The sequence below is a fragment of the Poromitra crassiceps genome (assembly GCF_964638095.1).
Source record: "Poromitra crassiceps genome assembly, chromosome: 13".
Taxonomy (NCBI): domain Eukaryota; kingdom Metazoa; phylum Chordata; class Actinopteri; order Beryciformes; family Melamphaidae; genus Poromitra; species Poromitra crassiceps.
The window spans coordinates 28794748-28822442 of record NC_139644.1 but is presented as its reverse complement, the minus strand read 5'-3'; the positions used below and the strand labels follow the sequence as shown (position 1 = coordinate 28822442).

Here is a 27695-nt window from a genome sequence, read left to right as displayed (position 1 = left end):
TGACGATCTTCTGCATGTTTTTAGTGGTGGTCCATACCGATGTTGTATGGAGGAACCCCTGGGGAGCACAGGGAAGTGGGGATTACTCCATGTCCTAATACCAAAGCCTATATCCTAAAATCCTGCATCTTGTTTCTTTGTCAGCATCTCACCTCTGCATTCTTTGTCCATTGAACACATATTATAGAGGGTGCGATCTCAATAAAAAAGCATCCTTCCTTCCTTCCTTTGCCCTTTACCTGTATGTATCTCACTTTTCTCTACCTTAGCGCCTACAATACTTCTTATCCCTCATGTAACACATTGACAGATTTGACCCGTATGTTATATCTGATCAATTTATTGATGGGTGGGCAGGCCGTTAGGTCCAGGTAGTCAGTTAGCAAACACCAAAGATGAGTAACAGGACCAAGTGAAGAGCCGCAGCCTTGTGTACTCAGTGTGTCATATATGATGCACTTCCTGTTATACACAAGCGCTGTGTATCATATCGAAATTTTCTTATTGACCAAGCCTCATTCATACAACTGATAAGCAACTGGAAGTGAACGACAGCCCAACATTTGACTCATGGCCATTTGAGAAAGAGGAACTGATAGGGCGTGGTCAAGGGAGCGGCTAGAGGTTCTACCTTCACTTTAGCTCATTTGTCACTCAGACAGCGCTAACAGGAGGAGCGACTGAGAAGAGATCAGACCACAACCAGAGATCGAAACCAAACAGCTGCTCAAAGAACTTCAAAAGAGGGGAAAAAACTTAAAGAATAAGTGAGCTATTAACCAAGACCGAGGAGACAACAAGTTGTTGCATAGACAAGACAATATTTGAATAAGGGGCCTGAGGTTGAAGCTTTGGACAAGCCATGGTCACGCTGGACTTTGGGACACTGACAGTGCCTGTGGGCATTGTGCGCCTGCTGGAGGTGGTCCTCACCTGTATCTCCTTCAGCCTGGTGGCGTCGGTGGGCCACAGCACCAACTCCTTCTGGACGTGGTGCATGTTCACCTGGTGCTTCTGCTTCTGTCTCACCCTCCTCATCCTCTTCCTGGAATTCACTCATCTCAACACAAAGGTGCCGATTGCCTGGGATGACTTCACCACCGCCTTTGCCATGCTGGCTACTCTCATGGTGCGTGCATTTAAAACTAAATTGTGCCGCTGGCTACAGATATTGCAAGAATAAACTTATCAGATATTATTGATGAAACAGATTAGTGACTATCTGCTGAGATCGGCCACTGTTGCTGAGCAGAGGTCCGTGCAAATAATGATATATGAATGTTATGTGGAGGATTGAGGCTTGAGGCTACAACCAATCAAACTGTACATACTATAAACAGTTTCTAGTTCACATCCTAGTTTATAATAAACTAGGATGTGAACTTTGATAAACCATATTGAATTGTGAGATCTCATACAATTTTGTTGTTTTTACATGAAATGACAATGTTTTTTGATTGATTTTTAATGGCTTACTTTTTCCTTTTTCTTTTGAAGCTATAAAAAGGTTTGTTAGGTTCATATTGTCATTTAGCACTTTGAAGGGATCATTTTGCAATGTTTGTCCTTGGTCGTCTGGGTATACCCAAGGTCAAAGTACTAGTAGTGGTAGATTCCCTGCCTACCAACATGAGGGTTGCAGGTTCGAGCCCCCATGCTTGGTCGGGCGACAGGCCCATACAGGCACAATTGGCTGTGTCTGCGGGTGGGAAGCTGGATTAAAGGTGTGTCCTAGTCGCTGCACTAGGAGGACACACCTAGTGTGTCGCCGGGTGCCTGTTCAGGGGGGAGGGGAACTGGGGTTAACACATTGAGTGCCAGCGACGCCATATGGCGTCATTAGAAATTTACCGTAGAGTGCCAGCGACGCCAAATGGCGTCAATAACTCGAAATTGTTTTTTTGACGGGGGGGTGTCCATCTCAGCTTCTTACATCGCCTCTTACAATATGAGAGCTATTGAATGTGTCTAACCTATTTTACAGAACCCTTAGGCTGGTTTCACACCGACGACCCAAGCCTTGCCTATGCCTTGCCTTTACCCACGCTTTTAAATAGGCGTCCGTTTTAGTCAATGAGGCTGTGTACACCGGACGCCTGAGCGTGAACCCTGCGTGTACCCACGCCTTGCCTGTGCCTTGCCGATTTTATCGAATAGGCGAGAGTTCTATTTTCACGCCGACAAGGCGCGTGCAGGCAGGCTTTTCTGTCAAGCCATGAAAGAAAAACGCGACAATATCCGTGGGAACTGGCAAAGTCAACTGAATTTCAAAATAAAATGGAGTTTCTACAACAGTATTGAGCAGAGAGAGAGAGCGAGAGAGAGATTGACGGGTGGCTATCACGTGGGGCTTTCTCCCTGTCGGCAAACAAATCTTCATGAGAGAGAATAGCGACCGAAGAAGCAAGATGGACAATGTTGTTGTGCCAGCACATATTCTTGCAAGATCACCTCTCTAAAATGTCCGACTATAGTCAGACCTGGTTATACATATCCAGCATCAATAGAACATTAAATATATCCGATTTATTTTACCTAGAGTAGAGGCTACCCATGACAATTCTGGACAACACGTGAAAAAATACAGTCGGGAGAGAGGAGAGGCGCTTGTGACTCGGCTCCAGGTTCGGCGTGCAAAAGGCGTGCGGTGTGATCGCAAAAGCGTGTAACAGGTTCACGCCCAGCTCGGCGTAGGCGTGGGTTGAGGCAAGGCAAGGCGTAGGTTGTCTGTGTGAAACCAGCCTTAGGTGGCGACAGCGCTCTCCAGATGAGAGAACGTGGAGTAAAACACACAGAAGAAGTCCCCATGTCGTTGGGGAAAAGGAAATCGCATCGCATCCGTCCGTATGCAGCTGCTTCATTGAAGCATAACGTTTAGCTGTGCCCCTGCAGCAGCCAATCTGCTATCACAATTGAGCACCTCCGTGTGCGCTGCAACAGCCCATTCGCATGATCAGCCGTGGATTTGTTATTCTCAACTGGAAGCATGTGAGCTGGTACACGCGGCTGTAAAAAAGCTGGATCTAGCGGACTTTTTCAGTGCTGAGCACACGCACAGCAAACAGCAGAGCCAAGCAGAGCAGAGAGACACTCCTCCCACAACGGGGGGGGGGGAGGAGGGGGGAGGTGGGGCATGCAGAGCAGCACACAACACTGCCCAGACAGACCCAGACAGCAGGACAGGGTTGGCAAACGCAAGCCAGAATATCCGATGCCCACCAGCAGAAGCAAGAAGCTGCTGAAATCATAATAAATAAGTAAATAAATTCATAAATTCATAATATCTGACCTTCCTTTCAAACAGGTGCTGGCAGCATCCGTCATATATCCCAAATTCTTCGTCTGTTCTTCGTGTGGCAAGCAGATTGGTGCCACTGTTACGTCCTGTCTGGCCTTCATCCTGTACGCCACCGAGGTCGGGCTGACCCGCGCCAAACCCGGCGAGATCAGCGGCTTCCTGACCACGGTCCCGGGCCTCCTCAAGGTCCTGGAGGCCTTCGTGGCCTGTATCATCTTCATATGTTTGGACCACGGCCAATACTCCAGGTTCCCAGGGCTCAACTGGTGCGTTGCCGTCTACTGCATGTGCTTCATCTTTGCCCTCCTCGTCATCATCTTCACCATCGGCCGCCTGTTGGCTCTCTTCCCTGCACCGTTTGACAAAGTTCTGACTGGCTGCAATGTGCTGGCTGTGCTGATGTACATGACAGCAGTGGTCATCTGGCCACTTTACAGCTTTCAGAATAATAAGTCCAGGCCAGACCCCTGTTATCCCCTATTATGTCAATGGGATAAGTTAGTGGTGATCTCTTTCATGACCTGCTTCAATCTCATTGCTTACATTGTGGATACAATTTATTCTGTAAGGTTGGTCTTCTTCATCAGCACAACATAGGCTTCCAAGTGCGCTTGAAATCAAAGACTGAATGTGAATTGGATGGAGAATATTATAGAGGACTACTGTATGGTATTCCTTTTGTTCAACATTATTGTTTGTCAATGTTGCCATCATAATTCCATTGATATGTTTGTGGCCATGTGGTAGTCTTTTACACTGAACTAGTGTGTTGCTGATTTCATATGAATAGGGGTCATCTGTCTGTCATGCCTTCTCTGAAGACATGAAACAAATGAGGGCACTTCTAATCTGAACCTACACCAATACAGTGTGGTCCCACTTTCGTCGACGAAAACTATGACGAAAAATGTTAGTCGACTACCTTTTTCCCCAAGACTAAGACGAGACTAAAATGTTCAGACTTTTAGTTTCATTGACTAAGACGAGACTAAAATACTCAAACTTTTAGTCGACTAAAACTTGACTAAACAAAAAGAGGATGGGGTTGACTAAATATGATAAAAACTAACAAGGACATTTGACACAGGACTAAGACTACGACAAAATTTAAAAATAGACGACAAAATTAACACTAATTATAGACTGTTTCCCCCCCTCAATGCAGCAGTTCAGGTTCCTGTGCTGCAGCATCATAGATGTAGCTGACATGTCGCTGTCTTAAAACATTTACAGTAGTTACAACAGAAGCCACCCAGTCTTAGCTAAGGGTCTTATCTATATGTGTATGAGGCATCGTGTTCCCAAAATGTACAGCTACTTGCTTGTCTACATTATATCCAGAGAAGTCTGTGTGCTTTCCGCACAGCCAGGCTCCCTCCATTCTCCCCTCAGCTGCCGGCTGAGCAGGGACTGTAAAAACGGTCCACTTGTCGTTGCTACCGCCGCACCCGGGTGGGCAGAGTCACCATTAGCTACTTTCCCTGGGAAAGAGTTGCCAACACTGCTTCGAATTACAATTACTAGTGCAAGCGCATCAGCAGATTCAACAGGTTTCATTGACTAAAACTAGACTAAAATGTGAACATTTTTCGTTGACTAAAACTAGACTAAAATACTTATGGTTTTATTTGACTATTAAGCTGAGACTAAAATGCTCAAACTTTTAGTCGACTAAAACTTGACTAAACAAAAACTGGATGAGGTTGACTAAATATGATACAGACTAACAAGGACATTTAACACGGGACTAAGAGACTAAATTAAAAAATAGCCGACAAAATTAACACTAGGTCCCAGTCTCTCCAAGTTGTCTCTCTCCCATCTTTCGCTCCCTCCCTTCATCATTGTAATTTTTAGCTATTTTGTTACAAGACTGACATGAGACTGACAGCAATGTAAAACTATTTGAGCGTGTGATATATCAATAAAATGGAATAGAAAGTATTTTCTATTCTATTTTCTTTCTTTTTTTTGCATGCTTATACTGCCATGTGTGTTCACATTGTTTATCGCAGCACCTCTGTGACAGTTTACAGTAATGACAATAAAGGCTTTAATGGTTGAACAGCACACAGTTGGTACAACCCTGTCGTTCTCTCGGGGTGTTTGCTAAGGTGTGTCTGAGTGTGCGTGCCCTTAGGATGGAATGCATCCGAGCTATAGGCTGCCAGCCCACAGCTCCACTCCCATTTCTCCATCTCTCTTTACATTATAGAGGGAATCAGAGACTTAACTTAACTTAACTTTAACTTAACTTAACTTAACTCAGAGACAGAGAGAGACAGACAGAGATGTGTTTGTCACGTAGAAATGTTTTCCCTTAGTTCCCTTCCCTTACTTCCAGCCTATACTCTCCAGCTACTGATACACTTCACCTTATTCTCTGGGTTCCTCAGTATTCAATGACATTACAGTAACACACATTTGAACACCTTACGTCATGTTTGCTTATCAGTAGCGAAGGTGCGCAGTGACTCTAAGAATATAAAGCAAAACTAATAAACAGTTTTTCTAGAGTAGGATAAAAGCACAATCGGCTTATCTTAATAATATCATTGTTATCTATCTATTGCATTGGATGTAGGTTCAATAATTGACCAGGGATTATTGCTGTGTTCAAAATGAAAATGAAAGGAACTCGGGAGTGGAGTGAGAGCACATATAGAGAGAAAGAGGCAAGAGAGAGAAGGAAAGAATTGAACGAGAGAGAGAGAGAGAGAAAGAGAGAGAGAGAGAGAGAGAGAGAGAAAGAGAATGGCCAAGAAATCATGGAGACACAATGCAAAACCAATACAGATTAAAGGTCAGTGCTTGTGATCGTAATCAACTTTTAGGATGCAAACTTGGAGATAGTGACATATAATCACAGCACATAATTGTTTTCTGGTTATTATTGTAGGCCTATTATTTGCTTAAATCAGATCTACAAGTTGCTCTATTCTCACCACAAACTTTTATCAATATTGGTCCTTACTTTCCTTATTGGTCGAAACGGAATAAGCCGTAACTTCCATAAACTCCCTCACCGCTATCCCTCCTCCAAACTCCCCCTTTTTCTTTGCCCAACCCAGAAGCAATGAATCATCTGAACACAAGGATAGGATAAGAGTGGTGTTCCTTGGGAGGGGACCTACACCCCGTCAATTGGATGGAGATTAGCATCTGAACTGGGTTTGCGCTGAGGACCAGAGTCCAGTGTGTGTGTGGTGAGCATGATAAGACCCAACCAGTATCCAATCAGAGGCTTGATATGGTGATCATAAATGACACAGATAAGCCCACAGGGACATCTGTTTGAATATGTGCCATCATACAGGACTCTCGTGTGAAGTGCACACCTGGTTGGTCTCTATTCTACATGGGATTATTCAACAGCAGCTGGATTGAAAACCACAGGGCCAGCGTCAATGTCTTAAAAGGCCGTGCTGAGGCATTCAGAAGAAGAGAAGGAGAGGGTGAGATGGTAGCAGCAGCACAGAGGAGACAAGGTGACACAAAGGATTAAAGTGACACCGCAGAAAAGTTTCAGGAGAGGACTGTGTCGGCTTTAAAAGATTTAGACATAGACACTGAAGGAAAAAGTGTCCAGAGCCTCTGGCAGAGAGATTCATTGAGGTCAGTGAGTCTTGACTTTGTTTAATACTAATCCAATTGAGCCATGATGAATGTGGATGTGCGGTCACTCAGCCAGCCTGTGGGCATCATGCGCCTTGTGGCAGCCATCCTCACTTGTCTGTCTTTCAGCCTGGTGGCATCGGTGGGAAATGTACCAGTGCCAACCTCCTACTGGGCTTGGTGCATGTTCACCTGGTGCTTCTGCTGCTTCTTCACCCTCCTCATCCTCATCCTGGAGTTCACCACTCTCAGCACCAAGGTCCCTATGTCCTGGGATGACTTCACCACCGCCTTTGCTATGCTGGCTACCCTCATGTGCCTGGCCGTCTCCATCATCTATCCCACCTTTTTCACCTGCAAGACCTGCTACCGCCAGATCGGCGCCACCATAGTGTCCTGGCTCTGTTTCGGTGCGTATGCTGGCGAAGTGGCCCTCACCCGCCTTCGTCCCAGCGGGCAGAACAGAGGGTTCCTCTCCACAGCACCCGGTCTTCTGAAGATGCTGGAGACCTTCCTGGCCTGCCTGATCTTCACCTCCCTGGAATCAAGCCAGTACTCCACTTTCCCAGAACTCCAGTGGTGCGTGGCCGTGTACTCTTTGTGTTTCATCTTCGGCGTGCTCATTATCCTGCTCACCTTAGGGCAGTTCATCTCCTTTTTCCCATTCGCCTTCGACAAGCTGGTGATCGTCTGTAACGTTGTGTCTGCAGTGATGTACATGACGGCCATGGTGATGTGGCCACTCTACAGCCTCCGGAACAAAAGCAGGCCCACTGACTGTGGCCACCACTGCAGCTGGGATAAATTGGTGGTGGTCACATTTATGACCATTGTCAACTCCATTGTTTACACGTTGGACACCGTCTACTCTATACGCCTGGTGTTCTTCACCACAGACCACTGATGCTGCTCCTTATCAACTCTCAAACTAACAACAATTGAGAACAATGAGTGTCGTGGATTCAAAACATTGTGAATGGACTCTTTTTGGTTTCTTGTTTTTCACTTGGCCTGGGGCTATTTTGTAAACGTAGAGCATTTTATTATTATTATTATTATTATTATTATTATTATTATTATTATTATTATTACCTTTATCATTATTATTATTATTATTATTATAGACACATTTTGTTGACACTTCAGTGGATTCATATGATGCTGTAGCCTACATCAAGTCTAGTCACAGAGGAAGAATTACACTTGGACTGCTGGGTGCCCAATACACTACAGTATACAACTAGAGTTAGTTAATTATTAATACAGTGGTATCACTGTCATATAAATACATAAATAAATGGCCTGGTAGAACTTTGGATCTGTTAAATGTATGTACTTCACATGACGTGACCGAGATCCAGATCAGATCAAAACTGCTATTAAACTGCTAAACTATTAAATTTGTTCATGGGAGCAGAAGACATTTGTGCCCGAGCCTTCCTTCTCATGGTTAATAGAGTTTGGCTCTGCACCAATGTAAGCGGATGTGCATCAGTTCCTCGATACAGAACTTTGGATCCGGAAACTAATACAGTGTAGGTAATATTATCAAGCTTTTACTTTGGCGTTTAATACAGCTGAGAAGATATCAGTAATAATGTTTTAAATAAGATCAGGACTGAATGATGGTCAGGTGTCACAAGGGAATTTACACGTTGTGACATTCATGCTTCTCATCCTTTCACTTGTAACAGCCACTCAACTTGATCGATCCTGGATGGAGGGAAACACTATCTAATTATTTTTTGTCTAATTAATCTCTACAGTATGCAGTGATAACAGAGAAAAATGTGTATAGTGCCTTAGTGCAGTGGTTCTCAAATGGGGGTCCGGGGACCCCCAGGGGTCCTTGAGGGGGTTCCAGGGGGGTAATTTATTTTTGTTATAATTCCATTCATAAGTAACACAATGACTATTTTGGTCATGTGTTTTATACACTTTCTGTAATAAAACATCTAAAAGCATCAATCTTATTATCATATGGGGAACCGTGGGACAAAATCCTATCAAATGGGGGGGTCCATGATCTAATCTTTGTCAGTTTAGGGGTCCCTCATGTGAAAATATTTGAGAACCACCAGCCTTAGTGTATCTACAGATAGGAACATAGACAAATAGAGTAACCAATAAAAAATACTGAGAGAGAGGATCACCAATAAAAGAGAGGAAGGATAGAGCATAGATAGAATAATGAGGTGCAAGTAGAGACAGCGAGAAGAGCGAGACGGTGAGAGAGTATGCGGGGGACTTGTGGGAAAAGTGCGAGAATCCGTTAACAGGTACAGTACAAGGTGTTCAAGCTTCTTTTTCTTCCTCGGTTAACTGGTTGCTGGTGTCAGTTGACCTCAACAGCACAGGGCAGTGATGGAAAGCTCGAAAGCGTGACGTCACTCAATTCCAATTTCTTTTTTTGTAACCAATGTATTTATTGGATCGTATAAAAGAGGTCACTCAATCCTTGCTGCTAATCCTACACCTATTGTGCCACTTGGCACCCCAATCTGTGTGAGTGGCCTTCAAGTGAACTCAGGTCAGGAATAGCAACTCAAGCGTGGAACTTTTCTTCTCAAGTCAGTCTTTCAGAGAGATGGGGGGGCATACAAAATAATGAAGTGTTTTGTGAAGACGGGGTACATTCCTGATTGAAGTCTATCCTGTCAGACATGGCAGCAGCATGGCAGACAGCATGACATGCTTTGAGGTGGATAAGACAAGTTAAAGGCACAAAAACAGGAGGAAATGTGTACTCATTATTATGCCCTGTGGTATCCACTGCTTGGTGCAAAAATAAGAAAAAGAAAGTAACCCACACAATCCACGGAAAGACTATGATGATGTCACTGTGAAAATCGGGTGTGCAGCATTAAGAGGATAGCTACAATACATATGAACAAATTAAAATGTGGTGGTACAAAGTTGTGTTACAAAGTTGTCGGAAATAATAGCATGTTGGTATGGTGAAAATGTTATGCATGTAAAGTGAACTATATTGGGAACGATCAAACAAAGTTTCAGACACTACCTGGACATACGGGAGAAAATGTAGTAGGGTACATTCACTGTTCATTAGAAATCGCGGTGCATTGTGGGTATTTTATATAGTGAAACAAATTAACAGTTGAGAATTTGGACACTAGTAAAAACAAAGGCACACTATATACAGGGTGTAGTCTGTCATGGGGAACGGTTTCGAATGGGGGCCAATGACACAGAAAATAACACAAGTTGGTATAATGATACTCATGGTCCTGAGACCACCTGAGCATGTCTTTCTATAATAGACATTCATGTCCAACCACACACTGTGATCCACTGAGGTGAGCGCAACAGATAACCGTGGTTGGAAGTGTATGAGTCACTCCTCCTCCTCTCCTTCTTTACGGTCATTTTCTATTTCATATGAAAGTTTTCCTCTCATTAGTGCTCTCCTTTTATGGAGCCACAATCAGAGAGTCTCTGGTGCTGGAGGACAGAGTGACGATGAATCACCACCAAGGCGTGGGCAGTGCTTCAGGTGTGTGTGTGTGTGTGTGTGTGTGTGTGTGGGGGGGGGGGGGGGTGAAAACGTGTACATATATGCTTCTGTGCGTGTCAACACAATTTATACCATGGTCTGGGTGAATACTCGATTCTGATTGGCTGCAAGGTGTCCATCAATTTGTGATAATGTACAATGATAATGTACACCTAGCTAAATGGTCTGTTCACCGTTCATATCAATGCGCCAGGATCACGACAGAGCCGTTTGAGCTCTATACCACCGTTAACGCTTAATATGGCACTTTTATAAGTTTAGAAAAAAAAATAGTCACTTCGAGGTGTCCATTATCAGAAATTATTGGACTTCGCGGAGGCAACCATGACCTCCACGTCGTCCAATAATTTCTGATAATGGACACCTCGTCGTGCATTAACCCTTACATATTGTACATGAACTGTAAAGAGTACTGTTACAGAAAATTCTATCCATCTGATAAAATTAGTACACTGTCCCAATTGTGCGCTGCATCCCCTTTTTCACCATTGATGATCTCAAGGCTTAAAATCCTCCTTTGGTCTGTCTCTTAACTCCCAACTACATCTCTCATTCAAGTGGATGGATTGTGTGAAATGAAATCAATACTTTCACCCAGATTCAGCTGATCAGTCTATTTGGTGGAGCGAGCAGGTGGTGGCGCTAATAATCTGGTGGTGTTTGTGTGTGCCTCTGGATTCATCTTCTCCTCCTCACATGGGCAATGTGCTCATGCAGGCCGATTACGGCCACATGGCTGCAGGCCTGCCTTCTCTCTCCTGCTGTGCTTCTGTCCCAGTCAATAAAAGGAGGAGTATGTCAACACTTTGCAGGAATACAATTATTTCTTGCTTTATTTTAGACAGTTACCTGAAATGATTGTATTTCCAAAATCATTTAGTAAACAAAGCTCTTTCAACATATAATAGATTCGGTGATTTTACATGACAAGCTTAATTTTCAGGTTCCACCAATAACAGTGGTTTTCAATCAAATGTATCTTCAGGCTTGCATAACTAGTGTTACAGTATATCGGCCCAGTCATATTCTCAATATTCATTTCTGCCTCGTATGTGTCTAGGGGTTGGCTGGCAACATGATCCATAACATGTGAACAGGAAACAATGAATCAGGCTGTCATTAGGAGCAAGTTAACCAGGGTATTAGCTCACCTGGGGAAACTGGTGCGTTCAGACCCAGGTGTGCACCGGCCACCTCCCGACAGGCTCAAGCCGCTGGAGTGGATAGTGTTCAGTGTCGAGACACTGTCCCGACTCCCGTTCATGTAGACGCTTAACACAACATAACTGATAGATACCGCTACAAAAACAACAAAGAAAGGGAAGCGCGCCCAAGACGATGACTGGCTCCTCTTCTGTGTGGATACGTTAAGAGAGAGAGAGAACGCTGCTTCCGGGCACAATATATCCGTTCCTGTGACATCGCTTCCTAAGCTAACACCCCCTTTCTCACAATGACAGCCACACAAATAGGAATGTAATATCAAAAACGTATGAACAATTAACACTATCTTCTACGCGAGAGGACTGTAACACTAGGAATACACTATAACAAACTATCACTAAACAGTGAACACCACTTAGTGAACACCCTTTAATCTAAGTGTAACTAGCCTATGCTGCCTAAGTCTGTCATTAATGTATTGATTTTCACCAGCACTATCTTATGGTTTCTGAGATTCAGATGCACAGCCTAGTGGATTACCTGTCCCTGTGTGACTGGCCATTTAGTCAGGCCTCGCTCACAGAGTTGGCATGCAGCCTCTCCTCTCTCTCCACTTCACTGATTAGAACTGCTCGCCTGTGTTCTGCTCCACTCTGGAGCACCTGTGGGCTCCTCCACTCTGGAGCACCTGTGGGCTCCTCCACACTGCAGCTCTCCATGGTGTCCATCCTGTCTTGAGTCATTTTGGCCACTAATTAGCCATTTTTTCCCATTTAGTCGGCCCTAATTACCTAATTCAAGAATCTGGCTCTGTTAGGTCAGTGCCCTGACTGCAAATGATTTTGACTTTGCTCTAGACTTGGGAACAGTCAAAAGAACTTTGTGTCTGTAGATCTAAGAACGCTTTTGTCCTAGTCAGCCGCTGTCTCCATCTGTGTCTGCAACTGTTTCCGTCTCTCCCTGTCTCTGTCTCTCTCTCTCTCTCTGTCTCTGTCTCTCTCTCTCTCATCTTTTCTCCCACATACACACACCTGTCTACTGAAGTGGTTATTCTGAGCTCTGTATGGCAGCAGCTTGTTCTTTGTGTGAGCCCTGATGTGCTGGGAGGGGAGTTACCGGGGTTAAATGCAGGCTAACCTTGTCACTTCTGTAAAAACCCAAATTGTCAGTGCTTAATGAAATGTCTCGTTGTGGAGAATTATTGTCTCGCCCACCCAATAACAACTTAACACATAAAACGCAAATGCCCTGACACGTTATAATTATGGTTGTCAGATGGTTTTATTTCGGTTACAAAATGTAGCCTTTCAGCCTTTCCTAATTGGCCGTGCCCCCGGAGGGAAAGTACAATTATAGGTCTTTGTTGGCAGGAATATTAAACATTGACATTTCTATCATGACAAAATAATTATTAATGTGGACTGGAGTCACTCAAATGACTACAGTACAGAGAAAATCCATCTGATGTTTTTGAGTTAGTACAATAAATATACAATAATCATTTGAGGTACTGAAGGTTGATATTAGATCCCTTACATAGTAATTACTTCACCTTCTGTCAAATGCTTAAGCTTCTAGCTGATGCAAGCCAAAGAAAGTGGTGCTGCTTACTTACTGACTGGACAATAGAGTGCTGCAGGGATGATGTATTTTTGTAGGCCAATCTGGTTGTCAGCATGCCTCATATTGAAGTCACTGGGTTTGTTCAATGGGTTTTTGGTTAGATGCCTGAAATAATGTCTTTGGTTTACAAAAGTGTATAAGAACACCACTTTTATGATTTCTGAAGTGTAAATGCGATCATCATCGCAATTGCCAGGAAACGCTTACACAATCATAAAAGTGGTGTTCATTTGTGAAGATAATCTTGCTGAACAAAACCTCTAAGTAAACTTCTCTTATTTCAGGCATCGAACCAAAAAAAATCGAACCAAAAAAATCCATTGACTTCAATAAAAGGGAAGCCATGATAACGCATTTCCGGCTTTTAGGACTAATTCCTGCGGCACTCAAACAAAAGGCTAGAAGAAGGCAAATGTTTTTTCTTCCCTGCTTCTATAATCTAGATGTTGCCAGGTCAAAGGCTAGAAGAAGGTCAAAGGCTAGAAGAAGGTCAAAGACTAGAAGAAGGTCAAAGGCTAGAAGAAGGTCAAAGACTAGAAGAAGGTCAAAGGTTAGAAGAAGGTCAAAGGTTAGAAGAAGGTCAAAGGCTAGAAGAAGGTCAAAGACTAGAAGAAGGTCAAAGGTTAGAAGAAGGTCAAAGGCTAGAAGAAGGTCAAAGGCTAGAAGAAGGTCAAAGACTAGAAGAAGGTCAAAGGTTAGAAGAAGGTCAAAGGCTAGAAGAAGGTCAAAGGTTAGAAGAAGGTCAAAGGCTAGAAGAAGGTCAAAGGCTAGAAGAAAGTGAAAGGCTAGAAGAAGGTCAAAGGTTAGAAGAAGGTCAAAGACTAGAAGAAGGTCAAAGGCTAGAAGAAAGTGAAAGGCTAGAAGAAGGTCAAAGGTTAGAAGAAGGCAAATGTGTCACTACTCTTCCCTGCTTCTATAGTCTAGATGTTGCCAGGTCAAAGGCTAGAAGAAGGTCAAAGACTAGAAGAAGGTCAAAGGCTAGAAGAAGGTCAAAGGCTAGAAGAAGGTCAAAGACTAGAAGAAGGTCAAAGGTTAGAAGAAGGTCAAAGGCTAGAAGAAGGTCAAAGGTTAGAAGAAGGTCAAAGGCTAGAAGAAAGTGAAAGGCTAGAAGAAGGTCAAAGGTTAGAAGAAGGTCAAAGACTAGAAGAAGGTCAAAGGCTAGAAGAAAGTGAAAGACTAGAAGAAGGTCAAAGGTTAGAAGAAGGCAAATGTGTCACTACTCCTCCCTGCTTCTAGAATCTAGATGTTGCCAGGTCAAAGGTGTGCCTTGTTGTTACTGCTCATTTCCTTGGAGACCGATGGAAATGCTCACTGTTGCCCTCAGTTCATGATATGATGTTCCTTCTTCTCACACATAGCCTACTGCCCTTTCCTAATCACAAACTTCATTTAACAAGCGGACACCCCCCCTCCCCAACCGATTGGTGTTAGTTGTCATTTGTCAGTAGAGTCCCGCTGTCTTCACTTAACAAGAATTTAATAAGGAAAAAGGATGGTCCAATATCGGGCCAAAACAATCAGGTAAACTCATGGCACAAATGAGTGAGGTACTGATTCGTCATTTCAATCTCTTTGGGATAAGTGGAAACAAATAGTTGGCCTAGTGGCACATAATTATTTGTCACTTAGCTTAGAAGTAAAAAGAAAAATCACACAAAACTGGACCAAAGAAAATGCTCTGATCCTCTCAGTGTGACTGTGTGATCCTCTCAGTGTGACTATCGTCTCAATGTGACTGTGTATCGATGCATCGACATCACAATGGTTGGAGGTTTTTTCAGTCATCAGAGTGAGAAAAAGTGAGAGAAAACAAAAGAGACATTAGTAGAAGGTCCAAAGAGGAATTATTAATAACAGAGCAGGTGAAGAAACGATCTACGATGTAGTCCTGCTTGGTGTATCCAGATTGCAGAGGCCATAAAGTGTTCTAGCAAAAAATAAATCAAGATATACAACACATTTGAACACAGAACTTCTGATTTTTAACCAGGAGTACATCTTACTTCTTATTGCTTACTGGCACTTCTGATTTTTGTACGTACTGCCACCTTCTGGTACTCATGTGTACTCGCACCCTTAAATACCTGCGTAAACTGCATCTCCATAAGCTTAATGCTTAGAAAACACTATTGATTTCAACATTATTATGGGAGTCATTGGATTTTCTTTCATTTATGGACATTTGTTTTTGGTGGAATGTAAAATGAATGTTTGCAAGTTCAAAAATAATTTCCCAGCTCCCATCTTAGGCTAAGTGTCTGTGGGCTTGGTGGGTGTCAGTCACGATTTGTGGCGGAAGTGATGTCATCAGTGATGTCACTTGAGCAATTGTGATGTCATCAGTGATGTCACTCGAGGAACTGTGATGTCATCAGTGAATCCTTCCTGGTGGAGGATAAGTGGTGGGAGCATAAGTAGGGATGCAAAGTTATATATTTTCTGTAATGCTGACAGGTTTTTATTTATATTCAATTACAAAAGTGAATATAACAATGGATATACAAATTGTTTGTTTTTGCTGTATATTTTCATCTAGGAAAGGTGAAACTTGTCTTGGCATTGGCACGATAACCTTGAAAATGAGAACTGGCCATGCCCGCACTGGAGACTGTAAATGGGCCACATCATTATCCTGGCATCCTGAGTGCCACGAGACACCTGCAGGCCAAGCCCCCATACACACCTGTGTGACAGCATTTACTGTTTATACTTGGACTTCACATAAATCTGTCTATTTAGCTGGTAAGGTAAAAGACGTCATCAACTTCCTAATGCCCTTTTTTAACCCCCTTTGACAGGTTTGACCGAGAGAAAATGAAAGAAGTGAGTACATACTGTACTGTTGTTACGACCAGATCGTCACATCATTTGTGAGCTGTCATTGGTCAGATTAACTAACTGACAGTTTACTGTGCGGTCATGTTCATTCAGGAGCAGCCATTGTTTGACTTAGCTGTCAATCATAGTCACCTTTTTAGTGATTGGCTAAGCATTTGTCAGGGAGATTTGGGCTGTGGTTGGTTGACCATGCTGGAAGGCGCCCCTTAGCGTGCATTGCGGACGCCATTTGAGGCTATCTGGACAGCGCGTGACAGAGACAGAGGATTGTGGATTGAGGACAGAGGAGATGAATGAACTAATGACTCTTGACATTGAACTGAACCCAGTGGCACATTATACAAAAAAATAGAGTGCACTTCACGCGCTCATTCCTATTTCCAGCGCACGCCTGCTCCAAGTGCTCGCCAGCTCAACTGGCAGTGCTCATTTCTATCGTGCCTCGGTGGTTTGCAGGGCCGGATCTACCATATGGGCAACCTGGGCAGGAGCCCTAAAAAAATAAAAATGTCGGGCTCATGTCAGGCTCCACAGAACTATGACATAAATCTAAGACCAATCAGAATAAAATAAAAATAGTTTCCAAGAAGATTAAGTCTCATGATTGAGTGTCATTGGATGGCCTGCGAGCTTCAGTGCCCAGGGGCCCCTGGGGGTGTTAATCTGGCCTTGGTGGTTCGCCCTCGAGGCTTTGCATGCGAGCCGATGTGCTCTGCCGCTGCACGGTCTCACCCACAACTCAGCCGCTGCGGCCTCGCCATCCAGCCCTGAGGAATTGAACATTATTGTGGGCCATGCACGGAACCCATCGCCTCATTATAGATGCACAGACACACACACACACACACACACACAAGCCTGCACTGGCTTCCTGCCCAGTTCAGGATCCACTTCAAGGTTTTAGTTTTTACTTACAGAGCTGTCCATGGTCTAGCCCCTGCCTACATTGATGAACTTCCACCCTTATAGGACCAGCCGGGTCCTGATGTCCGCCGACCAGGGCCTCCTGGTGGTGCCCCGCACCAGACTAAAGACAAAGGGGGGCCGAGCCTTTGAGGTGGTCGCCCCAAAGCTCTGGAATGAGCTCCACCAGGACTTAAAAGCCTCTGCTTCTGTGGAGATCTTCAAGGGGCAGCTGAAGACCCACCTTTTCAGACAGGTGTTTGGACTTTTGTAGATGGAACTGTTGATTTTGTATGTTGTGTATTATCTTTATGTCCTTTTTGCTGTATTTTATATTTTGTTGGATTTTATATTTTGACTTTAAACCACTGTGAAGCACTCTGTGCATCCGTGCTAAGAAGGGTGCTATACAAATAAAGTTTTACTTACTTACTTACACACACTTGTTGTCCTTGTGCCTGTTCCCTCCTCTCTGATTCAACAACTGTGTGAGTGTGGAATGTACGTATATGGCAATGTATTCTTCAGGGTGACAGTAACACTGCACTGACGACAGCAACCTGAAGCTAATGGATTGAAAGTAGGCAGCATTCCCACACAATAACCATCAAATCTCGCCCTCACCGCTCCTGTTTCATCCACCTTGCTCACCTTTTTTCCATTCCATCCGTCGACTCAGGTGCCCCAGGCCGCCAGGATGATTTATTCCCCAAGGCTGGATCTGGGTATTGCTATATTTACTAACACAAACGCACACACACACACGCACGCACGCACGCACACGCACACACACACACACACACACAAACACACGCGCACGCATGCGCACACACACACACACACACACACACACACACACACACACACACACACACACACACACACACACACACACACACACACACACAAAGAGTATCAAGGTGAGTTACATGGGGGTAGCTAATTAAGTAAATTCTTTACCTCAGTGTTACTGGTGTCCTTTGGTTAGCCTACTTTCTAGATAGATAGATAGATAGATAGATAGATAGATAGATAGATAGATAGATAGATAGATAGATAGATAGGCCTAGATAGATAGATAGGCCTATATATAATGTTAAGATCACATTAATTGATGAATATGAGAGTACATGCGTTCCTGTGTGTGTGTGTGTGTGTGTGTGTGTGTGTGTGTGTAGGTGTGTGTGTGTGTGTGTGTGTGTGTGTGTGTGTGTGTGTGTGTGTGTGTGTGTGTGTGTGTGTGTGTGTGTGTGTGTGTGTGTGTGTGCGCGCGCGCGCGTGCGTGCGTGTGTGTGTGTTTTACCCCAAAATGTAGCCTGGCTGTGTGCAGTGTCATCCATGGGTGGGACTTGCACATCCAAAGGCGCGTGATGACGTTTTTCCAGGCATAAATACTCGCAGCCTATCGAGGTTCTTCATGTCCAAATGCTGAATGAGTCGGACCCCTCACCTCACAAAGGACTTTTCTCTTTGCTTGCTAATTACTTTGAATTAAGATAACCTAAACTTGTAGGATGATTGGGAGGGAAATGCCGGCTCAGTCAGTTGTGCGTCTGATTATGGGACTTTGTGCGAGCTGACATCAAGAAAATGTGTGAAGATGCATACCCAAGTGTGAGGTGGTGTCTCTTAGAAGTGAAGAGGAAAAAGGAACCGGAGAGAGCGCGGATTTGCTAGAAAAAGTTTTTGTTCACAAAATCGCATGTTGACTACTGGAGACGCGCCACGACACCCGTTAAGTACCATGGAGAGGGAATAAGCACCACTGCAGGAGCGCAGGTAAATAAAATCCCATGGATGTCCTCAATTAATGCTTTTACTGATAGCCTATACTGTATAACGTTAGGTCTTGATGGAATCCAATTCAATTCAGTTTCATGATAACCAAATAGGCTATTTGTCGGTAGATAACCTATTGTTTGGGCGGGGGGTGGGGGGGTAGCCTATTGATTTTTCATATAGAGTAAAGCTGATATGCAAACCTGATTTCACGCAATGCTGTTCAGTCCTTATTGCTAGAAATATTTCGCTTAGGATCAACAGAATTGGTAGGCTATTTATTGGGAAAATAATGTAGGCCTAATTGAGATTGAGATATGCGCGTTATAGTAGGCTAATTGATTGATTGATGTAGCCTACAATATGAGCCAGAAATTAGAAGAGCACTTAAATGGCATCTCATGGTGGCACATGTATTATAGACACCTTGCAGGTTACGTGACAGAAAAGTGTGCCAACTGCCGAGCCCCAGCCTGAAGGGGACTCGAGCATCACTTGTGTTTGTGTTCTCAACAATAAGCTGCGGGCTGCGCGTCACTCCATTGTTTTGGAGCGCGGTTCAACGAATCTGCACGTCAAGCCGTATTTGTGCAACAGATTTTCACAGCCACAGGTTGCCACATCCAACAACTGACAATAAGGTCACCTACTTGGCGCCAGGTGTGTGTGCATAGAAGGCACTCTCACAACACTTGCTGATTGATGGCAACAAACCATTCATCTCTAGATGACATTATTATCCATTGCGCATTATTTATTCATTAGCCTACTATAAAGTGGAAAGTTGTATTTTGCTACTGGTGCTATGGGAGGCAACACAAATGTGACAGTAATACTTTGTGTTAGAAACTACTCTATATTCGCAGCTGTAGCACTCAAAGAGAGTGTGCCTGCCACTTGTCTGCAGGTTGTTTCTGTCTTTGTCCTTCCATTATAGGGCCTACCAAAAGGCAGGGGTACTTGAAACCTGTTTAACCAATACCTGTCCATCTTCTTCTAAAGTGCACCTTCCAAGAGAGATGGCAGGTTGGCCATATGCCCAGACAATTCAATGGAAATTGTCTCCCCTCTCTTGGTAAATATTGGCTTCTTGCCCAGAGAGCCTCCATGTGCTGTTGTGAGTGTAGAGGGCAACAGTTGGACACAGCAGAAATGTCCTGATGCAGAATAAAACAGAACAGTCCCAGGTTCTTTCTGTGTGGAGTTTGCATGTTCTCCCCACATTTGTTTGGGTTTCTGCTGGGTGCCCCGGTTTCCTCCCCATTACATTAGGCCTACATTACATTACGTCATTTGGCAGACGCTTTTATCCAAAGCGACTTACAATAACACATTTTTGTCAGCAATAGAGTAATCAACTATGCAACACAGTCTATGACAACTACAACCTCTGAAGGAACAGTGGTACAAGTTTAGTTTAGGTTAGTGTTTTTTTTTTTTTTTTTTTTTTAGAAAGATAGAGAAAGAAGTTAGATCAAGAAGGGCCCAGATGGAGCCTGAAAAGGTGTGTCTTTAGTCTTTTCCGAAAGATCGGCAGTGATTCAGCTGTCCTGACCGAAGGTGGAAGCTCGTTCCACCATTGAGGTGCCAGGGACGAGAAGAGTCGAGATCAGGATGAGCGACTTTTGAGCCCCCGAAGCGAGTGAAGGGCGAGGCGTCCTGCACTGGTGGAGGAGCGAAGGGAGCGCTGAGAGATTTGGAACCTGACCATAGATTGCAGGTACAGGGGAGCTGACTGGTGTACTGCCCTGTAGGCCAGTACCAGTGTCTTGAATTTGATGCGTGCCGAGATGGGAAGCCAGTGGAGGTCTTGGAAGAGGGGAGTGACATGAGAGAATTGCGCTGGCAATCTAACTGGAGTTGGCCCCGGGCGCTGTACTGCATCTGCATATTATGCTCCTTGGTTCTATGCTATCCTAGCAAACGATAAACCCCCCCCCCCCCCGGGGATAATAAAGTATACAAATACAAAATAGAACATTATGACATTATTATATTACTTTCCTTGCATGGAACAAGGTTTACTTTTTCTTATTATTGAGTGTTCCATATAATTATTTTCAAATTGTGTGTGTCTTTTCTATTATTAGCTCTTTCCTACTGTAATCCAAAAGGACGGCAAACTCCCGGCCCTCATCCAAGATGAATGACTACAATTGGTCATCGGTGGTCAACCTGTCTTCCTCCACGCCGCCTTACCCTACAGGCGACACCACTGCCACAAACTTGACACACATGTCAAATGGGGCAATGCCCTTCTCCGGGGATGGGTGGGTGGCCACCGCTGTCATCTACATCACTGTCTTCATCGTGGGTCTTCTGGGTAACACGCTGGTCATCTACGTGGTGGTTCGCTACGCCAAGATGAAGACAGTTACTAATATGTACATCCTCAACTTAGCCTTGGCTGATGAACTCTACATCCTGGGAATTCCCTTCCTCGGCACCCAGGGTGTGCTGTCCTACTGGCCATACGGTGAGTTCTTCTGCAAGGTGTGCATGACTGCAGATGCCATGAGCCAGTTCACCTCCACCTTTTGCCTGACGGTGATGAGCATCGACCGCTACCTGGCTGTGGTACATCCCATTCGCAGCGCCAAGTGGCGGAGGCCGCAGGTGGCCAAGGTGTTTAATGGCATGGTGTGGGTGGTGTCCTTCCTGGTGGTGCTGCCGGTGACCATCTACTCAGGCGTGCAGGACACATTCAATTCCTGCAACATGAGCTGGCCTGAGCCCCAGAACCTGTGGGACACTGCCTTCATCCTGTACACATCCATCCTGGGCTTCTTTGGTCCCCTACTCGTCATCTGCCTCTGTTACCTGCTCATTGTCATCAAGGTACTGGTTTGGATTCTGGCTATGTTATGTTACCTGTGCCTCGTCCTATACATCACTCGACCATCATTAAAGGGATAGTTCTAATTTTTTGATGAGGTACTTGCCAACAGATGATGACTACAACATGAAGTAGAATGCAGCTGGCGTGGTCCCAGTTTGGAGAAATTGAGACCAAGTAGCTGTCTGCTGAGTGTTAACAGGGTCACAAACAAAAATGCAAAAAAGACAAATGCAAAAAAAAAAATGCTTCCATCACATGGTATAATCCAAGTCTCCACAAGCCCAGATGCCACAGCTGACTTGACTTGGCATCTCATAATGTTTTCCCTGTCTTTGTTTTTATGTTTTTTCCCGGTTCCCACTCAGCAGACAGCTCTACTTGCCTGACATGGTCTCCATTTGTCCAAATAGGGGCCGCACCGGCTGCGTACTACTGCATGTTGTACACTTGACTGTCGCCAAGTACCTCATACAACCCCACATAAAAAATCCGAACTATCCCTTTAAGTGTAGACATTTCATAAGTGATAATGACAGTGGAACTACTGGTTGTGTTGAGATATTGAGTACAGATTAAAGTGTAGGTGTTTCTGGCCTTGGGTCTCTACTTCTATATATGTACTGTATGTGACTGAAGTCTCTTGACTTTTTGCTTTCATAATCAAATTGATTAAATCAGCCATCTCGATTTCAGGTGAGGTCAGCGGGTGCACGGGTTGGCCTGACTAAGCGGCGCAAGTCGGAGCGCAAGGTGACACGCATGGTGGTGATCATCGTGTTGGTGTTTGTACTTTGCTGGCTGCCCTTCTTCCTCACCAACATAGTGAACCTGGTGTATATCATCCCTGAGACCAATACCGCTGCCTCAGCCTACTTCTTCCTGGTTATCCTCACCTACGTCAACTCCTGCGCCAACCCGCTCCTCTACGGTTTCCTCTCGGACAACTTCAAGCAGAGCTTCCGTAAGGTGCTCTGCTTCCACAAGGCCAATGGCGTTGGTACCACAGAGCTGACCGGGGGAAGACAGACTGCGTCCCAGGAGAAATCATCAACCCATGGTCCTCTCACCTCACCCAGGAGTCCCATGCTGAATGGAAACACGCAGAGCGGCCAGGTACTAGGAAAAGTAATCCATGTTATTTATGAGTAAAGGAATAACTTCTCTGAGGCATTTGGCTATTTCCCTTGGCACTTTACAGTAGCTAAGGTCTGTGCAGTTGGCAGTTCTTCCTCCTGATAAACTAAGCTTCATCACAGTGATTCTCACATAGGGTCCTTGAGGGGGTTCCAGGGGCTCCCCAGCAAATGGATGAATTGTTAAACTTAAGCATTATTGAATTTACAAGAAGTTAACAGCATTAGAGAATGGACTGTTGCCTCATACCCACAACAATACTGCTAGTCTTGGAATTCTGCACAAAGTCATATCGAACAATACAAATATTCCTATCAAGTTACAGTAGGGGTCTGATGTGTACTAAATTAGGGTCCTTGAATTATGAAAATGGTTGAGAATCTCTGCTTTAGTAGATGCATCTCCACCATGACATGTTGTCTGCACTGTCTGTATAATATAATAATAATAATAATAATAATAATAATAATAATAATAATAATAATAATAATAATAATAATAATAATAATAATAACAATAATAACAATAACAGCAACAACAACAACAACAACAACAACAACAAGACTTGGTCAAATACAACAAAATCTCACTATGAAGAATGCCCCTTATTCCAAATTTCAGCCAGTGATGTGTTGAATATTGAACAGTTTGTATTTCTGATGCTATACTGTAATACACGATGCCGACTGTGACTATGCCTTGTTAAAATTAGCTCTTGAGTGCTGAAGCCCACTTGTCATGGCAGATCACGAGGAAATGAACCCTATTATACCATGGTCTGAGTGAATACTCGATTCTGATTGGCTGCAAGGTGTCCATTAAAAAGTGATATTGTACAGTGATAATGGACACCTAGCTAAATGGTCTGTTCACCGTTCATATCAATGCGCCATAGTTTCATCAGTGTTATCAGGAGAGCAGTTTGAGCTCTATACCCCCGTTAAGGGTTAATATGACAATTTTGGATGTTGAGAAAAAAATTGACTCGGTCAAAGTAAGTATTTAAATCACCCCTGTGTGCTCAGTTTATCAAAAATAACTCTTATTTACAATTTTGATTTTCGTTTCGGAGATTTTTAACCTCGCGTCACCAGGCTCTTCTCGGCGAGAAAGAGAAGATTTCCCTCGTGCACGAGAGAGAGAGAGAGAGAGAGAGAGAGAGAGAGAGAGAGAGAGAGAGAGAGAGACAACTCTCTCTGCATTTCACCACATCAGCAGCACACGCAGGGCGCTGCTCTCTCACTCTCACTTCCTGAAAGTCTTCGCTCTTAAATGTTAATATACTTGGCCAATACGTATCTATCATACAAAATAAAGCAAGCTGCCAAACGGTAATGTCTTCATTTAATGTAGAACGCAAAACATCGTTAAACCTGCATTCCTGTAATAAAGTTAACGTTTGAGTCGGCTTTAAAACGGAGCGGGTGGTGGAGGTGGGAGGGACTATTTTATTTCGTGGAAGACTGATTTACAGTATGAATAACAGACATTTAGCCATTTAGATTGCTTTATTTATTACACATGGAAATATAAATGACTGGTCTTATTGTTTTGTTGGCAAGTGACCATGGTATAAGCGGGTTAATGCACTTCGAGGTGTCCATTATCACTTTTTAAGGGACTTCGCGGAGGCAACCGTCCTCGGCTTCGCCTCGGACGGTTCACGCCTCCACGTCGTCCCTTAAAAAGTGATAATGGACACCTCGTCGTACATTAACCCTTACTTAAACATCAACACACACAGAAATCCCACGGCGCTGGGCCAGTGGCCCCGGGTCATAAGATGGAAAAGTCAGGACAGTCACTCACTCACTCACTCATGGAGGTTTAGTGGGGAAATGGCTGTAGCTAGGAAGGTGCTAGAGACTCAGGATTCAAGGGGTGGTATGGTTAGTGGCTAGGGGTGTGTGGGTGGTGTTTGGGGGGGCGAAGAGGCCATAGGGATAGGAAGGTGGTAGAGTATCACCGTGGGCTTAAAGGTTAGTGCTTGTTCTTTAAAATGAGAGCTTGTAAAATGAGTTTGGGGAAAGTTGTCTCTGCTGCAGAGAAATCAAAGATACAGTTTCCCTTCTGTCAGATTGTTCCTCCTTAATCCCTCCTGTCTGTTGCATCTCAGCAGAGTATCCAGATGGAGGCTTGTGGGAACATCAAGGCAGAGCGTTTGCCTTCAGAAACAGCAGTGAACGACCAGTCAACGCTATGAGTTTCCAAGCTGGCCCCCCATCTACTGAGCCCTGAAGCTTCCCTGCCTTTCTTCCCCATTCATCCTCTCTGACTGGGGCATTCCTAGAGAAGACCAGAGCCCAGAGGACTGGGGCGAAGTAGGAGAAAACCTAAGTACAGCATTCAGCACAGTTTTGCTCTTGATTTCATTTTACCGATACCTGGTTTCTTTGTACTGAACGAAGCTAAGCATTGCTTCAGTGCAGTACTAAAAGTCACTAAAATTTTAAATATTCATTTTGTTCTGCTATACTACAGTAACCAATCACTGTACTGTTGGGTACTGTGAGGTTGGACAATACACTGTTTAATGGTCATGACTCATGACAGAAGCATGCCACATTACTTGCTATCTAGGCTTTATTTGTGACATTTTGATTTCAATGTCATGAATCTGTGAAAAATGCTTTGAAACAGTATAATACATTTAAACATGGTTTGATTCAACACATCTCTTCTCCAAATCTGTTACGAGGTGGCGATGGAGTGGAGTACATGGTGAAGTAAATGATATTTTTTTAAACTTTAGGAACATACCTTTGTAACTCATCCTGTCTCACCTTTCACCTGTCAGTGACAATGACCTTTGACATTCGATACCAACATTGTGAAGAAGGTGCCGGGCAATTACTGCACGTCTCCGTAGTTGTAACTTGAGCCGAACACTGACTGTCTCAACAATGTGGTGGGTTTCAACACGGGGGTGTTTGACAAACTGCCAGCTCAAACCTGACCTGTGGGGAGACACATGGATATCTTACAAGGATCAAGGGATTTCTTTGTACTGTGAATTTAAAAAATAATTGTGCTTAACAATCAACCTGGGGCTGTTGAAATGTGCCTGCATGAAACAATGTTCTTGTGTATGGTGGCAATATATCTTTCAGTTTTTGGATCTCTCCAGTGAGTGTACAGTACTTTGATGTTTATTATCATTGTAATTGATCAATATTGTGGCAGGTTTATGTTTCAGACTGAGGCACTTTAAGGTAATTTCCAGTCCACACAAAACAGTGGCAGCTCTAATGGTTGACAATTATGTAAGGGATAATGGATAGTGAGCCGGTGATTACTGGCGAAATAATGACCGACAGGTGAATGATTGAGCCCGACGCGCAGCGGAGGGCTTAATCATTCAGCTGAAGGTCATTATTTCCAGTAATCACCGGCTCACTATCCATTATCCCGCTTAGAACACGGCCTACAACTAAATCATTCAATAATCTGACAAAAATAATTATTCAAATAGATTTTTTAATAGCGTTTTCAACGACAAAGCGGTTTCATTCGTAATTGGCACACAAGACACCACAGCTGCAACTGGTTGGCCTAATTAGTAGTGTCTTGCTGACAAAAGGCTCTTATCAACTGATTAATCCAGGTGTGGCAGAGCAGCGGTCGGTTGTCGAGAAATAATGACCGGTGAATCTTGTTGATTGACCAATCAGAATCGAGTATTCAAGAGAGCCGTGTTCTAAATTATTATATCCAATGATCCAGGACAGTATAACACAATTGCTGATTGGGATGAATTATGTGGTAAGACTAGGGCACAAAGGCCTGTCACAGAAATAAGGAGAATTCAAAGAAACAAATGTGTCTGAAAACTAAGGAGATGCAGTTATAAGCAAGTAGCCCAATGAACATGTGTTTTCTATTTGTTGTTGCTTGTGTTGTCTTTTCTTCTTCAGATGAACGTTCTATTCCAAGCTTTCACATAGTGGTTCCTACAAGCCTGATGTTGCTCTCATAAATGACACCTTGGATTGCGAAATTAGTTGAATAAAATGACTGAAGAGAATTTGCTGAACACATTATTACTTTTTGCTGTGTTCATATATAAATTGTTTTGAGGTCATGCTGAACTTGTCAAAGTTGTTGTGTATTTGCTTTACAAGACATAAGACAAACATTGAGTATAAAACCTTAGGACCACCTGCTACAGTAATGGAAACCAGCTGAAAGCTACCCGTATTCTTATCTATTCACTTCTGTCATAAAGGAGTAATGTGGAATTGTGGATGAAGAAGGGGGAAAAGGTTTAAGCCTCAAGACATACATATTGTACAAAAAAGGTGAGTGGCCCCCATATTTTGTGCACTTAGTGTATTTCAAATTCATGTTTCAGATTTATTTTTTATTTTGTTATGGAGCGCAGGCTATATGGTCAAGTTTTTCTTAAGGTTTATAAATTCAGAATTAGCTTTGATAAAGTGCACAAAGTGAAATGTGTGTGCGTGAATTGGCAAGAACACACAATGCATCCATGTGGTCTTTGCATATCGCACAACAGATCTTTAAAATATCATATCAAGGTGATTTATTTAGGTCACAGTGGCATCGATATGATTTTTAAATATGCCAGTGATCTTATCCTTTGTGAAACATCAGCAGCATTTCACATTCCTTGTCGAAGCTTCAATAAATATAACCTATAGGAAACTAAATGAATTTGAGTCATGCTTCCAAGTCCTTTGTTGTCTAATGCCCTCTTCATTTCTCTCTCTTGATTATCCTCCCCAGTCTCTCCACCTCTTCTCTCTCCATCTCTCTGTCATTCCTTGTATATCTTCAGGACCTCTCCAAGGCCCTCTCCTCCTCATGCAGCCCTCATCAGTGTGTTTACTGACAACTTGTTTCTGCAGCAGCCTCTTGGAGGGGGGTGGGGGGTTGGTGTGGGACGGGGCGGGGGTGTAGGGGTACAAACACATTCTGTCCTCTCTGCAGCGCTGGGCCCTCGCTTC

General features: G+C 43.8%; 2 protein-coding genes across 3 annotated transcripts; both read left to right on the top strand.

Moving 5' to 3' along the window:
* Positions 1–862: 862 nt before the first annotated feature.
* LOC310788464 (uncharacterized protein) lies at positions 863–7817 on the top strand (the record flags this gene model as incomplete). Its single annotated transcript, XM_083650014.1, has 3 exons — positions 863–1129; positions 3305–3884; positions 6955–7817. The coding sequence occupies 3 exons, from the start codon at positions 863–865 to the stop codon at positions 7815–7817; spliced, it is 1710 nt and encodes a 569-aa protein (XP_083506140.1).
* A 10609-nt stretch (positions 7818–18426) lies between these two features.
* Positions 18427–26037, top strand: LOC310788302 (somatostatin receptor type 5-like). Of its 2 annotated transcripts, none has more exons than XM_083649856.1 (4): positions 18427–18755; positions 20846–21593; positions 22288–22707; positions 24848–26037. In XM_083649856.1, exons 2-4 carry the CDS (start codon positions 20898–20900, stop codon positions 24929–24931), a joined length of 1200 nt encoding a protein of 399 aa, XP_083505982.1. In that variant the 5' UTR covers positions 18427–18755; positions 20846–20897; the 3' UTR covers positions 24932–26037. The 2 variants fall into 2 exon arrangements, with proteins under 2 accessions (XP_083505982.1, XP_083505981.1); XM_083649855.1 differs by having other exon boundaries at positions 24845–26037.
* Positions 26038–27695: the final 1658 nt, after the last annotated feature.

What these genes read in the sequence shown, in the direction of transcription:
- LOC310788302 (XM_083649855.1), top strand. Translation starts at nt 20,898, where the DNA reads ATGAATGACTACAATTGGTCATCGGTGGTCAACCTGTCTTCCTCCACG. An exon ending in ACCTGCTCATTGTCATCAAG is followed by an intron (nt 21,594 to 22,287) that starts GTACTGGTTTGG and finishes TCTCGATTTCAG; the next exon opens with GTGAGGTCAGCGGGTGCACG. An exon ending in GAAACACGCAGAGCGGCCAG is followed by an intron (nt 22,708 to 24,844) that starts GTACTAGGAAAA and finishes GTTGCATCTCAG; the next exon opens with CAGAGTATCCAGATGGAGGC.